Source organism: Colobus angolensis, unplaced genomic scaffold (genome assembly GCF_000951035.1).
Source record: "Colobus angolensis palliatus isolate OR3802 unplaced genomic scaffold, Cang.pa_1.0 Scaffold94, whole genome shotgun sequence".
Taxonomy (NCBI): Eukaryota; Metazoa; Chordata; class Mammalia; order Primates; family Cercopithecidae; genus Colobus; species Colobus angolensis.
This window is the reverse complement of record NW_012123376.1, coordinates 5,985,687-6,001,703: the sequence shown is the minus strand read 5'-3', so window position 1 is coordinate 6,001,703 and position 16,017 is coordinate 5,985,687. Positions and strand designations below refer to the sequence as shown.

The 16,017-nt window shown below is 35.0% G+C and overlaps 1 protein-coding gene across 2 annotated transcripts in view; it reads right to left on the bottom strand.

Annotated features, from left to right (window-relative positions):
* Positions 1–16,017, bottom strand: part of KLHL1 (kelch-like family member 1) — a 457,257-nt gene that overhangs the window by 10,631 nt on the left and 430,609 nt on the right. For both annotated transcript variants that reach the window (XM_011932164.1, XM_011932163.1), the window contains one exon: positions 8,296–8,508. In XM_011932164.1, coding sequence (XP_011787554.1) covers positions 8,296–8,508 — 213 coding nt within the window. The remainder of the gene's footprint in view (positions 1–8,295; positions 8,509–16,017) is intronic.

The following is a 16,017-nucleotide window of genomic DNA, read 5'->3' as shown; positions in this document are numbered from 1 at the left end:
CACAGAATAAAAGTTAATTTCTCTTTATAAAACCAAATTGAATTTTTTAAGAAACCATTAATTTTTCAATCATTAGCGTAATTTTCATACTTTAAGGATAATAATTGGCCTTAACATTTCTGAGGAAAATTGTTATAAATATAAACTCATGACTTTGTTAACAAATGGAATTGAGAATGTTTCTTTTCCCAAGTTTGTACATGAGATATTTAGATAGAGAGCAAATTAAACAATAAAGAAGTGATTTATAGTCCAGCAGGTCTGCCTGTAAAACAAACAAAATCAAATTAAAAACCAAAGAAACAAAAAATAAATAAACGAAGATCCATGCTGTGAGATTGGATAGCCTGCTTCAAAAGAGTGGCACACAGATTTCAAGTATATTCATCACAAAATCTATATATTAATTAACTTTAAGAAATTAGATGTGAATTGAGCAATCGAGAGTGACAACAGTGTTAGCTAAAAATAAATACTTTTATTTTTTTCCTGTAAAGAAAACCAACATTTACCAGATTTCATGACATTATCAAAGGAAAAGTTCCTGGACTTTTAAAACTGTTTATTTTCTAGAAATATAAAACAATTAATTTCAATACAAATTGTTTGTTTATAACTGCATAACAGTAATAATGCTCCTAATAAACGTTTTCATTCAGATGTTTTCGTATGCATTTCTAATGGATACTAGCAATGGGATTTCTGGGTCAAAGAGAGTGTATACTTTGAAATGTGGTAAATGTTGACAATTGGTATTACAAAGAGGCTGTGTTAATTTACACTCCACTCCTACCATCACTGTAACGAGCATGTGTCAGTTGTTCTACATTCTCTCCAACATGCAGTATTATGTGTATTATGTGTTTTTTCATTTTAGACTTTCCGGTGGGTAGGTGATGGTGTAATATTGTAATTTTAATTTGCATTTCCCTGATAACTAATGCCATCCAATGTTTTGTTTTGTTTTGTTTTGTTTTTTTCCCCAGTAGTCATTGCCTATTTGGATATCACCTCTTATAAGAGTTCTTGTTCAAACCTTCTGCCTAGCTTTTCTGTTCTTTTAAAAATGATATCTAGAATTTACCTATATATTGGAAACAATGCTTTTGTTGGTTATATGCATTGCAAATATTTTCCTCACTTTCCAACAACTTTTTACCCTCTTAATGGTATCTTTTGAAGACATTTTACTGTCATATTTTCTTTATAGATGATCCTATGTAGGTCTAGGTTAAGAAATCTTTCACACCTCATTTTTTTTAAGGTGATCTCCTGTGTTGTATTCTAACAGCTTTATTGTTTTATGGGTCATATTTAAATCTAAAATCCAGCGTGAGTTGATATTTAATGTAATATGCAATAGAGGATAAGACTACGATTTTCCACTTGAGATATCCTAATCACCCAGCCACATTTGTCATACCGGCGGGCCTTTCCTTACTGCTCTTTGGTTTCTCCTTTGCCATAATCAAGATTCTTTATATGTGTGATTGTGTTTCTGAACACAAATCTATTCCATTTGTCTACTTATTTATACTGTATTGTTACTACAATGTCTAGTTAAAATAATTTAATAAGAAGCTTTTATATATAGTTTTTCAAGGTTGTCTTGGAACTTAGGACCCTTTTCACTTTTATTTAAGTTTTAGGATCATGTTTCCAAGGTACATACAACCACAATGAAACTACACAAAAAAATTTTAATTTAAAAAGACTGCATTTAATTTATAAATTTTGTTTGCTCGTTTTTTGTTTTTGTTTTTGTTTTTTTTTTGGGGGGGTGGGGTTTGTTTGATTGCTTGTTTGTTTTGAGACAAGGCCTCAGTCTGTCACCCAGACAGTGGTGAAATCTCGGCTTACTGCAACCTCCAGCTCTGGTGCTTGAGCAAACCTTCCACCTTAACCTCCAGAGTAGCTGGCACTACAAGCATGTGCCACCATGCCTGGCTAACTTTTTATTTTTATTATTATTGTTTTCAAGTTTTAGTGAGATGAGATCTCACTATGTCACCCAGTCTGGTCACAAACTCCTGGGCTCAAGTGATCCACCTGCTTTGGCTTCCCAAAGAGCTGGAATTAAAGGCATAAGTCATTATGCCTAGCCCAATTAATTTTATATATTGACTGAGTATATGGTAATCTTATTATTTCAATCTAACAGTTTCTAGTTTGATTCATATGAAATTATTATATATTTATCACATAATCTTGAATAATGGCATTTTTATTTATTCCTTTCCAATTGGTGGCAATTTGCTTTCTTTCAATTGCCTAACATGGCTACTTGTTCTGTTAACATGTCTAATAAAAATGGTATTAGCAGTCATGTTTTTCTTCTCATTCTAATGAAAAACACAAAACATTTCGGTATTTGACTATGAATATTTTGTAGATTCTTATTATCAAATTAACAACATTAGTTTATTTTTCAAGTTTGGGGAGCACTTTAATAATGGATATTGACTTTTATCATTTATATACTTATTCAGACATTCATTTAATTGTCATTGTATTAAGTTACATTATTACTCTTTTCAATATTAAATCAAATGTGCCTTTCTGTGATAAGCTCACATTGGATTTATGTACATGCTTTATCAAACTGATTCTGTCCTAAGAGAATTCTAAGAATTAAAGTTTTAGGGTAGATCCTAATATATTTGAAATGAAAATAATTTTCATATTTTGGTTTATAACATATAACTTTCTAAAAGCATATAAATAATGGTAGTGGTATTTCGGTTACCCTTATAGACAATATTTGTTGGTACACATGATTTTCTACCAAATTTTATGATATTCTGGGTCATAAAGTAAACCTTAGATGATTATAATACCTTGAAGTGGTTTTGAATTCACTGTTAATTTTAACCCCAAGACAGAGGAGAAAGCAGTCAGAGCAGTCAGCACAATGTTACAAAAAATCTCCTCAATATATTCAGTGTGTTTCAGGTTCTTATGATGATGATGTGCTTAATGTCTACTTTAAATGTGTAGTCTTTTTTGATGTACTTATTGATATTCTCCCAACTTTTTAAATCCCCTTCTTAAAAACATAATGGGCATAGAATGATTCAGAAAGGAAGGTGGAGAAAATAAATTTCTGCTTCCCTTCTCAATATCTGTTGTTTATTTTCAATGCCAAAAAACTTTAAAGTTAATTTGATTTCAATTTCTGTATAATGATGAATGAAAAATTCTATTTTGACTTACGTCATATTTCATTACATCCATTTTTCAAGGTTGAGGAGAGGAGAAATGAGTTGTTGACAGAACAAAAAGAAAAGAAGGAAAAACTAAACAGCTCTTTGACTCCTCTCAGATGCAGTTGTCACAATACACCTTTAAAAATTATTTTAACTATTCTCAGTCAGCAGAACATGGATTATACCCAGGAAATCTGAATGCCAGTTTAAACAAACTTTAAAAATTAGATACCCCTTAATAGTTCAAAACTAAAAAGCAATAGATTATTTATATAATCACTTCCTCTACTAGTATGACAGAAAACCATAATTAGCACTATAAATCCAAATTACTTTTATTTTATTTTATTTATATATTTTTTGAGACAGGGTCTCACTCTGTCACCCAGGCCGGAGTGCAGTGGCAAATGATGGCTTACTGCAGTCTTAACTTCCCCAGGCTCAAGTGATCCTCCCAACTCAGCCTCCCAAGTAGCTGGGGCCCCAGGCATGTGCCATCACACCTAACTAATTTTTGTATTACTAGTACAGATGGGATTTTGCCATGTTGTCCAGACGGATCTCAAACTCCTGAGCTCAAGCAATCCACCTTTCTTGTCCTCCAAAGATGCCAGGTTTACAAGCGTGAGCCACTGGACCTGGCCGATATCCTTCTATCTGTATAGATTAACATCTGTTTCATTTATTTGTGCATATTTGTATTTCCACATAATCCTTCTTCTTCAAAATATGCAGACAAATTATCATGATGCCAGAATAATTCTGGGCAGCATATCTAAGGACAGCAGGTTATTCTGTCACCTCCTTTCTCTGTCGCTCCTCATAAGCCATTGAGGGAAATAGCAAATCACATAACTAAATTGGTATAGCTATTGTGTCAGCTAACGTTGCTGCATCTACTTATAAAGCAGGGCTCCTAAATACTTAGGTTAGCATAGGATCCTTGATATGGTTAGGCTTTGTGTCCCCACCCAAATTTCATTTTGAATTGTAATCCCCAGGTGCTGAGGGAGAAACTTGGCGGAAGGTGATTGGATAGTGGGGATGATTTCCCCCACGCTATTCTTGTGACAGTAAGTGAGTTTCCATGAGATCTGGTGGTTGCCTAAGTGTTTGGCAAGTTCCTCCTTCGCTCACTCTCTGGTCTGCTGCCATGTAAGACATGCGCGCTTCCCCTTCTCCATGATGGTAAGTTTCCTGACGCTTCATCAGCTATGTGGAGCTATGAGTCAATTATACCTCTTTTCTTTATAAATTACCCAGTCTAAGGTAGTTTTTTTTTTTTTTTTAGAGGGAGTCTCGCTCTGTCGCCCAGAATGGAGTGCAGTGGCGCGATCTCAGCGCGCTCTAAGGCAATTCTTTACAGCAGTGTGAAAATGGACTAATACAATCCTCATATTAACATAGTCTATCCAAAATTTGAGCATAATTTGCTAGCCAATAGCAAACATTATGAATGTACAGTAACAGAAAAACAATGGCAACAAACTAGCTAGTCCTTTCACGCTGCACTCATGCAGCTGACTCCAGCAATAATATCTTGAATGAGAAAGGGTTTGGGGGAGGAAAGGCAAGGGGGAAGGGTAGAAGAAGCACATCACAATAATATATCAAAATTGTTTTTCTACTCATTTGTTAATAGTGTTTAGATAAGCTATAAGGATATACTTTTAAATCAGTATTTGATTGCTTAGCTTTTCAGGCCCTATGTATCTCAACAATTTTCTGCTTAAAGTATATGGAAATAATACTCCGCCAAGATGATGCAAATGCAAATGTGGACTTGCAATATCAAACAAACATCTACCAAATTTTACAATATTCTGGGTCATAAAGTAAACCTCAAATGATTACATTTGCCTCTCCATGAGTCCATCTCAACATTCACCCATTCTTCTGCTCTATCAGTCTATCTTTTTATCTTCTACAATTTCTCTATCAATTCATTTGTCTGTATAACATCCTATTTAAAGTTTATCTCAAGAAAGTTTTCCTTGTGGGAATATTGAGGTTCATTTTTCTTAGTGTGTGATTGTTTCAATATGTGTTATGTGCCTATTCTGTGCCAGAAATTATACCAAGCACAATAATATAGAGTTGGGTGGAACGCTATCTTGGGAAGTTTCAGCCCATGGCACCTAGTTTAATTTTAAAAAAACTGATGTAAAAAGAATTTTAATTATAATGTTAATAATTGGTACCAAGAAATAAATCTCAATTTTTCTTCTTGGTCAAATTTGCATTATGAAATGATCCCTCTGGCAACTATACGAAGAATGAATTGGGAGATGCAGAAGTGGGTATTACAAAGTCTGGCATAGAAGGTTCCTATTATCTTCACATCCTTCTTTCACCCGCCCTCATTACCAGGATGCAGATGTGAGGGCAAAGGGGGTTCTGATCATCAGCAGTGGGACTGATGCCTTTGAGCATATTTTCTTATCTGTTGCCTAGATTCCAGTTTCGTTTGGTATCTTAAAGGTTTATTTATTTATTTGTCTCTTTCTTCTAATACTGCAAGCTCTGTATAGTGTAGTGCAAAATACACGAAAAACAATAGTTGCTGACTAAATAGATAAATGAATGAATGTTGTTTGCCTAATAGATCACATCTTCTGGACCTCACTTCTCCTGAAACTCAATGCACATTTTGGACACTGATTTTGTCCACCAGGTTGCTCTTACTAGGGTGAGGTTCGGTCACAAAATTAGTTTTCATCCGTCTCATAAACTAGTCTAGAGTCCTCATTCTCATTCAGTCCCTGCCTTCTACCTTCTCTGATTTGAGGTGCCAGTATTATTTGTGCTTACAATACCTGAGTGCAAACAATTTTTGATAAGCATTATAAAACTGTACTTAACACCGCCATTATATAACAGTCTACATTTCTATAAACAAATCATTGTGCTATAATAAAATGTGATCTATCCATCTCTTTACAAAACATAGCATTGTACACTATTCTTGCTCTTTCTAATGATGTTTGCCTATGATTATGTACTAAAAAACATTTTTACATTCTATGTGCAAAGTGGTTTCACAGAGGCACAGTTGCACATCTTGATTTATTGAGGAGTTACATGTGAAATCGTCAGCATAGAAAATATGTTATAAAAAGTGCAAAAGTGCTATTAATCTGATGGGTAGTATGAGCTAGGATAAGAATCATGATAATGCTGTGTGCTTCTGCATTACTTAAGCTGCTCATATCCACTGCACTCCTATAACTCAAAATAGCCATGCTTATTTAAATCAAATTTTCCAACATAAATATATTCCTAGACTGAATTATTTATGCCTCTGTTCACAAACAACATTTCAATACATTATACAGTAGGGTTGGATAAGAATATTGGGATGAAATATTTCATTAGCAGAATTTATATAAGATATTCAAGGTAAAAGTAGGAGGCTCATCATATTCATCTCTTCATTTACTCAAGAATTTAGCAGAGAAAATGTAAATGGGTTAGTTGTCAGTCTATTAGCAGCATTTTAAAAATAAATGATTGCACATTTGTGTGTATAAAAGTATAAACCTATGTATTAGGACGCTGGCCACTGTCTTCATCGTAACACCTGTAGTTCCTGATTTCAGTGGACTAGAAAATATTAAAGTGAAAATGCAGTGAACTTAATGCCTTTCCCAATGCGTATACAGCCATAAAGCTACAGTCCATTTCACAGAGTAGCAATATTGGTAAACGTTGTTTCTGCATTTTATCTAATTTGAACACAGCCTGCTTACCAAAAACCATCTCTTGCTAATGGACTCATCCTCAGTAAAAATAATTACACAACCTTAGAAAAAATTATCATAAGTGGGAAAGAATATCCTTTTTCTATTATCTATACCACTTACAGGCATCAGGATACAGGCTGTGTTTTCCTAATATAAAAGGGAAAATTTTTCTGCCCTTAGTGCTATCCACCAAACATCTCATTTTTCTCCCAGATACAAGTTGGGGTATTGGTCTCACACTCCCATGAAGTTTTCTGTGGCCATGTTATTGGTTTGTCATTGTCGTACAAACAAAAGAGAATTATATTACTTGCAGGTGAAATCTTTAAGGAACAGTGAACAATTTACTACTCTCTGGCTTTTTCCTTTTGACATAGAGACCAGCAATGACCAATATTCTAGGTTATGTGTCAGTCTGAGTACCAGAGTGGTAATATCATGGGTATGTAGCATGAATGAGGAAAAATAGCATCATGGTATTAAACTACTGAGAGTTTTAAAGTTATTTGTTACAGTAGAGTTACTTATACCAATTGATAAACCAATTGACCTAAATATTCCTTATCCTCACTTCCCCATGGATCATTATGGATCCTATGTAATAGGAAATATTATCATGCATCTTACTAAGGATTGTTCAGTCCTTACTACATACCATATAATACTTCTAAGCAACGCACAGCCAAAAGAGAACTCAGTGATAGCTGTGCCAGAAGTCTCTGCATTGTATTCCTAGACCTGAAGCCAAAGTGTTATCCCACTCTAGCTTCTGTGCACCTGGTCAATTTTAGAAAGAGTTATAAGAGAACCTATGTTTCCTCCATACACCAAGATTATTAAAAATATAGCTCTAATCAGTCTGTCTTATGTTAAAAAGGATGTGTCATAAAATAAGAACTTAATAATTCACCTTTGAGAGTTTGAAAAGGTAGTAAAACAAACTTGAACAGAAGAATAGAACACAGAAGAAAAATATCCTATATTTTTAAAAGCATTAACAAACATTCACATTTCATAAATTACTTAAAACTTCTTTTTAATGTATGTTTTAAAAGTATATCAAGAAAAAATTTAAACATTATTTAAGGACTTGCGAAAAAAACATTGCGGAAATTTAAATAAATATTAGTTGAAGGGAGGAAGCAAGGAATAAAAGAATAAGAAAATAAAGTACATGTGTGTGTGAGAGAGAGAGAGAGAGAAAGAGAGAGAAAGGAGTTAAAAAATGTATCTCTAGGTGTTGAATTTAACTTTCCTAAATAATGCAATTTTTCCAAACACTTGAATCAGGCATCAATGTGATTTGCACTGTCTCTTTCACTATGAAAGTGTCCTTGGGGTCTTACCTTTCTACATAATCCAGTAGCCGGGAACAGTGATTTGAAGCAGGAGCATCATGACCTCCTACTGCATAAAGAAAACCGTCACATGTGGCCACTCCGACACCCCCTCTCCTCTTACACATGGGAGCACACATGTTCCACTTATTTGTATGAGGATCATAATATTCCATTGAACTCAAACAGGAACTTCCATCACGACCTCCAACTGAATACAGCCTAAAACACAATTGGAAAAACGTGATTTAATATCATAGTCTGGATGACAAAATAGAGAAAAGAAAAGGTCTTTTAAACTAAATTTTCATAGTATGAGACTCAAATGTGTGGGAAATATATTACTTTGCAGGGAGATTTTGTTAAAGATACTGAATAAATGATCATATATACTAGAAATTTCTATTTTTATATAGAAATTGAAGTATACTAGATGAAATTAAAACAACTATAATTTTAACCTCTATTTCTAGAAAGTTGGATAGATTTAAATTACATACTGCAGAAATAAGTAATATTAGTATATTAGTTTAATAAATATTAAGAAATGGCTGTTAAAATACAGAATAAAATGTAAGACAATGAACATAAACAGGAGAAAGGCATTATCCTACTTGCTGATAAGCAAGTGATTTGGCAGTATGTAACACATGCTTGTGCCTTGTGTTCCAACCTCACGGTTTAGAACAATGAATAAATGTAATAAACTAAAAGTATTATCTTACCAACGACTTTCTTAATCAGTGACTGTACTATAGCTAAAGACAAGACTTTACAGGAAAAAAGAACGCAACAATGTTAGTATGATTGAAATTGCTGAAGGTTACTTGATACACTCATCTTGCTATAATTATTTTATTAATGAGAAGTATGATAGAAAACCCCCCAAAATAAGTTATACACCATAAATGGTACTAACATGATTTGAATGCATTGTCTAATCCTAATAAAATAGTTCTTCCCCATTTAATCATAGTCATTATTTTATCACAGTAGGTACCGTGTTGCATTTATTTACTTATCCATTTGCTAACTACTTATTTTTGAATGTTTAGTGTGTGCCACACATTGTTAAAACTTTTATTGAAATGTCCATGAACAAAACAGGAAAAAAAAACAATCCATGCACTCAATTCTACTGAAGCAGGGATAGACATAATATACAAAGTAAACGTAAATATCATTTACTACTGGGGAAGGTGCAAAGCGCAATGGACATAGAGTCCAGAAGCAGGATCAGTAATGCAACTGGTGAGGGTGGAGATTGTGAATACAATTTAAATAAGTAACCAGAAAACTTCTCACTGAAACCTTTTGCAAAAAATTTGGAAGATAGTGGTAGTGATTGAGGGTGACTTCAGGAATATGTGGGGAAGGAAGTTTTAAGGATGACTAAATAGTGAATGAAAAATTTCAGAAGCAGGAAGGAAGCCAGAGTGGCTGGGGCAGAGACTGATATGAGAGTGGTAGTTCAAGGTGAATGGCAGCTTACAAGCTGCATGTAGACTTTTCTCCTGAGTACAACAGGAAGCCATTGTGGTTTTTGAATAGAGGGAGGATATGATTTGTTTGTGTTTTAATGAGATGAGATGTGTGAAAGCAAAATAAATCCTGGGACTCTCAAATCACTAAAGCCAAAGGGAAAACTCAAGCTTGGAACTGCTTAGCACAAACCTGCCTCCCATTCTATTCCTAGAAAAGATAGCTACTAAGATTTAAAAAGAAAAGAAAAGAAAAAAACAAACAAACAAACAAACAAAACAAGTCATGTACCTTCCTCAAGGAATTTCCTTGTGGACAAAGGGCAGACATAATTCAAAGCCATCCCTCTGCTCACAGATAAGTGAATATCTGAGTGTCTCCTTTGGAAAAACTAGTAAGAAACTCAAAATGATGGAACCACTTGTCTCTTACCTACCTATGACCTGGAAGCCGCCTCCCCATTTTGATTTGTTCCACTTTTCTGGATGGAACACATGTTGATTGATTGATGTCTCGTATCTCCCTAAAATGTATGAAATCAGGTTGTGCCCCAACCACCTGTGGCACATGTTGTCAGGTCTCCCACAGCTGTGTAATGGTCACGAGCCCTTAACTTCGGCAAAATAAACTTTCTAAATGGACTGAGACCTGTCTCAGATACTTGGGGTTTGCAGATGAAGTGTTTTCTTTACTATGGACAATATATCCAATATAATATGTTTATAAGTAGACTTAAATCTATAATACTCAATTTCTAAATAAATGCTTAGGAAGACAGTATTACTTAGCATATAAATCAATCGAGATGTAGATTTACAAATTCCTGCTCTAATACCATATAATAACTCTAAAATACGATATGTAAAATTATTTTAAATCCTAGGAATGTTTTTTTAAAGCTGTTTATGTTTCTCGTAATGACTGCCATAGTAAAATATATCTGATTGCCCAAGTGTTCCCTTCATGTGTGTAATACCTAATACCTCTTTGCTTGATTACTCACAAGTAGTCTGCTAGTTCTCAATCTTGTAGTATGCTAAAATTAATCAATAGGAACATTAAAAAAAAAAAAACAAGCATTGAACAATTTAGCTTGCAAAAACACCCAGAAGTGAAATAATTATTCACTTATAAGTTTTTAATCATCCTAAACACCTTATGAAATCTGAACCTCATTTATTTCTGTTTCATTTAAACTGATGATTTAACACAAAAGAAGTATGGAGTAACCCTAAAATATTAAAATGTAACTAACCGTATCTTGTAAGGACTTTACTTATGGGCATCTTTCTGTGAGATACCTAGCATAGCCCGCATACATAGTTCATAAATAAACACGACATGAACTTCTTATATGCTATTGTTTTAAAGGAAATGTTTACTTCAAGCTGCTTTATTTATTCATAAACATTACTCTGATAAATTATACTATTGAGTTATTTGAACCAAATGTTGATAATAATAAAATAGTTCTAGGCCATAATAGATCACAGTTTTCTGTTTCTGAAATTATTTCAAAAATTATATAAATATATACCTGAATTTACATTAAAAAGTAATGATGGCATACAACCCACTGAGGGCATACAACCCACTGAGACTAAATCATGAAGAAATATGAACTCTGAACAGACCTATCTCTGTCTAATCTAGTATCAAACTACATATAGGTCTGTTCAGAATTTAGATATTGAATCAGTAATCAAATTTCCCAACAAAGAAAAGTTCAGGAGCAGACGGATATGTGAATAAATTCTCCACAGCACTAACCATCACAGAAATACAAATCAAAACCACAATGAGATATCACCTCACTCTAGTGGGAACAGCTATTATCAAAAAAACAAAAAAATAATAAATGCTGATGAGGATGTGATAAAGGGGAAACTCTTATGCATTGCTTATGGCAATGTAAATTAGTAAAACCATTACAAAAAACAGTATGGTAATCCCTCAAAAACTTACAAGTAGATTCACCATATGATCCAGAAATCTCATTAGTTGGTATATATCCAAAGGAAATGAAACCAGTATATAAAAGAGACAGCTGCACTTCCATGTTTATTGCAGCACTATTCACAATAGCCAAATTATAGAATCAACTAAATGCTCAACAATGGATAAATGGATAATGGAAATGTGCTCCATTTGTTGGAACACAATGGAATACTATTCAGCCATAAAAAGAATAAAATCCACTTTGGGAGGCCGAGACAGGTGGATCACAAGGTCAGGAGGTCGAGACCATCCTGGCTAACACGGTGAAAATCCGTCTCTACTAGAAAAAAATACAAAAAACTAGCCGGGGGAGGTAGCGGGCGCCTGTAGTCCCAGCTACTCGGGAGGCTGAGGCAGGAGAATGGCGTAAACCCAGGAGGCGGAGCTTGCAGTGAGCTGAGATCCGGCCACTGCACTCCAGCCCGGGCGACAGAGCGAGACTCCGTCTCAAAAAAAAAAAAAAAAAAAAGAATAAAATCCTATTATTTTCAGTAACATGAATGAGCCTGAAGAACATTACGTTAAGTGAAATAAGCCAGGCACCAAAGACAAATACCACATTATCTCACTCACATGTGTACTCTGAAAAAAAATGTCTCATAGAATTTGAGAGTAAAATGGTGGTTATCAGAGACTGGAGACAACAAGTGGGGAGGGGTAGATGGAGAGAGGTTGGTCAATGGGTACAATTTTGCAGTTAGGAAAAATAACTTTTGGTATTCTATTGCACATTAGAGTGACCACAACTAACAATAATGCATTGCATAGTTTGAATAGCTAGAAGAGAGGATTTGAATGTTCTCACAACAAAGTAATAATAAATGTTTAAGGTGATAAATATACTAATTACCTAATTTGTTCATTGCACAATATATATAAGCATCAAAACATAGCATTATAATCCATGAATATGTATAATTATTATGGGTCAAAAACAAAAACAGAAAGTAAGCCCAGGATCAGATGACTTTACTGGCACATTTTCACTGAGCAATTCTAATATATGCTCTAATATACATACATGTCTTCATGAACAATTATCAGGTCAAACACATTGGTTCACACTTACAATCCCAGCACTTTGGGAGGCCAAGGTGCAAGGATGACTTTAACCCAGAAGTTCAAGACCAACCTGAGCAACATAGCAAAACCCCATCTCTAAAAAAGTTACAAAAATTAGCTGGGCTTGTTAGCACATGCCTGTAGTCCCAGCTACTCAGAGGCTGAGGCAGGAGGAGCACTTGAACCCAGGAAGTCAAAACTACAGTGAGCTGGAATCATGTCACTGCACTCCAGCATGGGCGACCGAGTGAGGCCCTGTCTCAAAACACAAAAACAAAAGCAATCATCAAAGGTAATCTTCTTATATCTCCACCTCACCATCTATTTATTCATAGTTTAGACTGATTCCTAGCTTCTTTCATTGAAATGACAAATTAGATGTTGAGAATTTGAAGAGCAGAGAAGAATCTGATGACGGAAATCAATGCACTGGCAGCACAGAAAGTGACAGCTGACAGTTTCGCAGCCAGAAAGGCAATGTGACATTTCCACTTTGAGTTGAAAGATGAGTAAAAATTTGTAAGATGAAAAAACAGGGGGAAGCTTTACATACAAGGAAAGCATTACATGTAAAGACCAGGGGCATGAAAGGTCATAGCAGTTGATAAATAAAGAGTGACAGGTACGTCATATTGATGGAAGGGGTGGTAGTAAAGGAGGGGATGAAAGATATGTAGCTTGTAGGATGAGAAGGCTAGATTGAGAATGAAGGGAGTTGCATGATATGCTATGAAGTTAAGGCTTCATTACAAGGCAGTGAGTTAAGGACAGAAAAATAACATTCTTCAAAACCATCAGCTTCATAGAAATATTGACCAGTATATCCTTACGTGCCAGGATTTGACAGGAGATCCAGAAATATTTTTGACTAAATGCACTCTTCTAGGACCTTGCTGAAAATTGCAAGAATCTGAGACTTCCCTGCTATTTCGCCTATTTTTGTGTTTACCGGCATACAGATCAGTTTTAACTAATGTTCAGTCACAGGTTTCAAAGTCTTGAGGCCTAATTAGCAGGTGCTCATCTAAGTTAGTGCCATATATTTTATATTCTATTACATACAATACAGCAGCTTAAGAAAACAAATCCTGTATTGATTAGGATATGTGTCTGAATGTGTGTAAACATGGTTTTACAGGTGATGAGATCCAGGCTGCATTGCTAGAATATGAGCATTGTCAAGAACTGTGAAGAATCTGAAATTCTACCCTACTTCCAAGCTAACAAATTAGCCTGCTCCAGTTTCATGGATGCCAGCAGAAGAAACAAGATTCATGGGGGAGAGAGAAGTGACTTTGCTACTGACAATACAGTAGGCAGCATAAATTTCATGTTTACATCTGTACTCCTTGTTTCCCCCAAGCCTCACCAGCATGATTCGGAGATACTCACGTGAATGCTGCACATGTGGTGGGTTTGTTTCACCTCTAAGGGATCTCTGAGTTTTGGAAACTCTAATCCTTTAAAGGGGCTGCCAGAAAACCTGCCCAACGTTTTCCCTGAAGGGAGACATTATCTTTATGATTCTGGCCAAGGAACAATTCTCTACTCTCTGACCGAAAGGAAGTCACTATCTTTGTCTTCCAACTCTTTGATCTACAAATATCCTGAAAATATGTTATGAAAAACAGTCACCAGTAATTATTGTTTGGAAAATGTGCAGTAATCCTAAAACCCTATAGACAATTGTCTATTAACCTTCATATCTTGATGTCCCAAAGTGCAGTCCCAGTTACCACAACCATGGTTCACACAGCAGGATAAAGGAAAATTGGAAGAAGGAGCACAATCTCTCCCTGAAAGAGTCCACCTTTTAGGCTGTACAACTCACTTCTCACATCTCACAGGTCAGAACCAGACACATGGTTGTACCTAGTTGGTAAAATGCTGGAAAGTCTTGTCTTTTTTTTAGATGCCTCACTAAAAATGTGTGTTTATATTGTCATATAAAAAGGAGTGAATGAGCATTGGTGGATAATTATCCATACTCATACATACTCTATCAGGCTTCACAGTCTCATTTACCAGCTATGTGTTATAAGAGTAGCAAGTGTCAAGAGGTGTTTGCAATAGACACCATCATTTCTTAGCAAGTGAAAAGAAAAGCAGTCACCAGTGTATTGTTGTAGCTTAGTGAGATCCCGTTCACTGTCCTGTAAGGCACATTAACAAGTACCTCCCACGGAAAGGCAGATATAGGAGTAATCTGACAGTAGTATTGACAAGTTTTCTCATGTCATCAGACGAAAGAGCTAGTGCCATAGCACTAGATCTTTTCTAACCCTATGTAGCATGGTGCATTCATATTTACTTTATCATAGGTAGCTTTTTGTTGCATATGCAGGGTTATTTCTACTCATCTTTTAGTCAACTGAAGTTGTGTCTCCACCAGAAAGTCTTTTCTGATCCCACTTTGTCTTGTTCCCTGAAATTTAACTTTATTTATAATTTGTATCCTAGGTATAGTTATTTACAATTTTTCATACTTTACCAATAAAGCATATTTCAAGGAAAGTGCAAGAAAGCACTCCCATACCATTATGTAAATATTAGAATGTTTTGCTAACTAGCTTGGGATATTAAATATAATTTTCACTCACTGTATTTGGTTACCCAGAGAAAGTGTTCAGGCATCCTTTCTATTGTACAATAAAAGCATTAGAATCCCCCAACTCCAGTACCTTTGAAGTAACTCTCTAGATTCAGAACTTAACTTGGTCCTTTGTTTCCTAATTAATGAAGAGCTCTTTAATCTGATGCCATGAGAAAGCTTGTCAATCCTGCTGTCAGATTGATCCTATATCTGCCTTTCTGTGGAGGTACTTGTCAATGTGCCTTACAGGACAGTTAACGGGATTTCACTAAGCTACAGCAATACATTGGTGACTGCTTTTCTTTCTACTTGCTAAAAAATGATGGTGGCTATTGCAAACTCCTCTTGACACTTACTACTATTATAGCACATAGCTGGTAAATGATGCTGTGAAGCCTGATAGAGTCCACCTACCTTTATTTTTTAAACATACCCAAATTTATGAAAAGAATTTGACAATTATAAATATATGAATTAATTTAGATCAGTTCATCACATACCCAAACTTGACAGAATTCACCAACCCAAAACTGTCAGTTCAACCTTAATGCCTCCGTATTTCCTCTGCTCCCACTCTACGCATTTTATTTTATTTT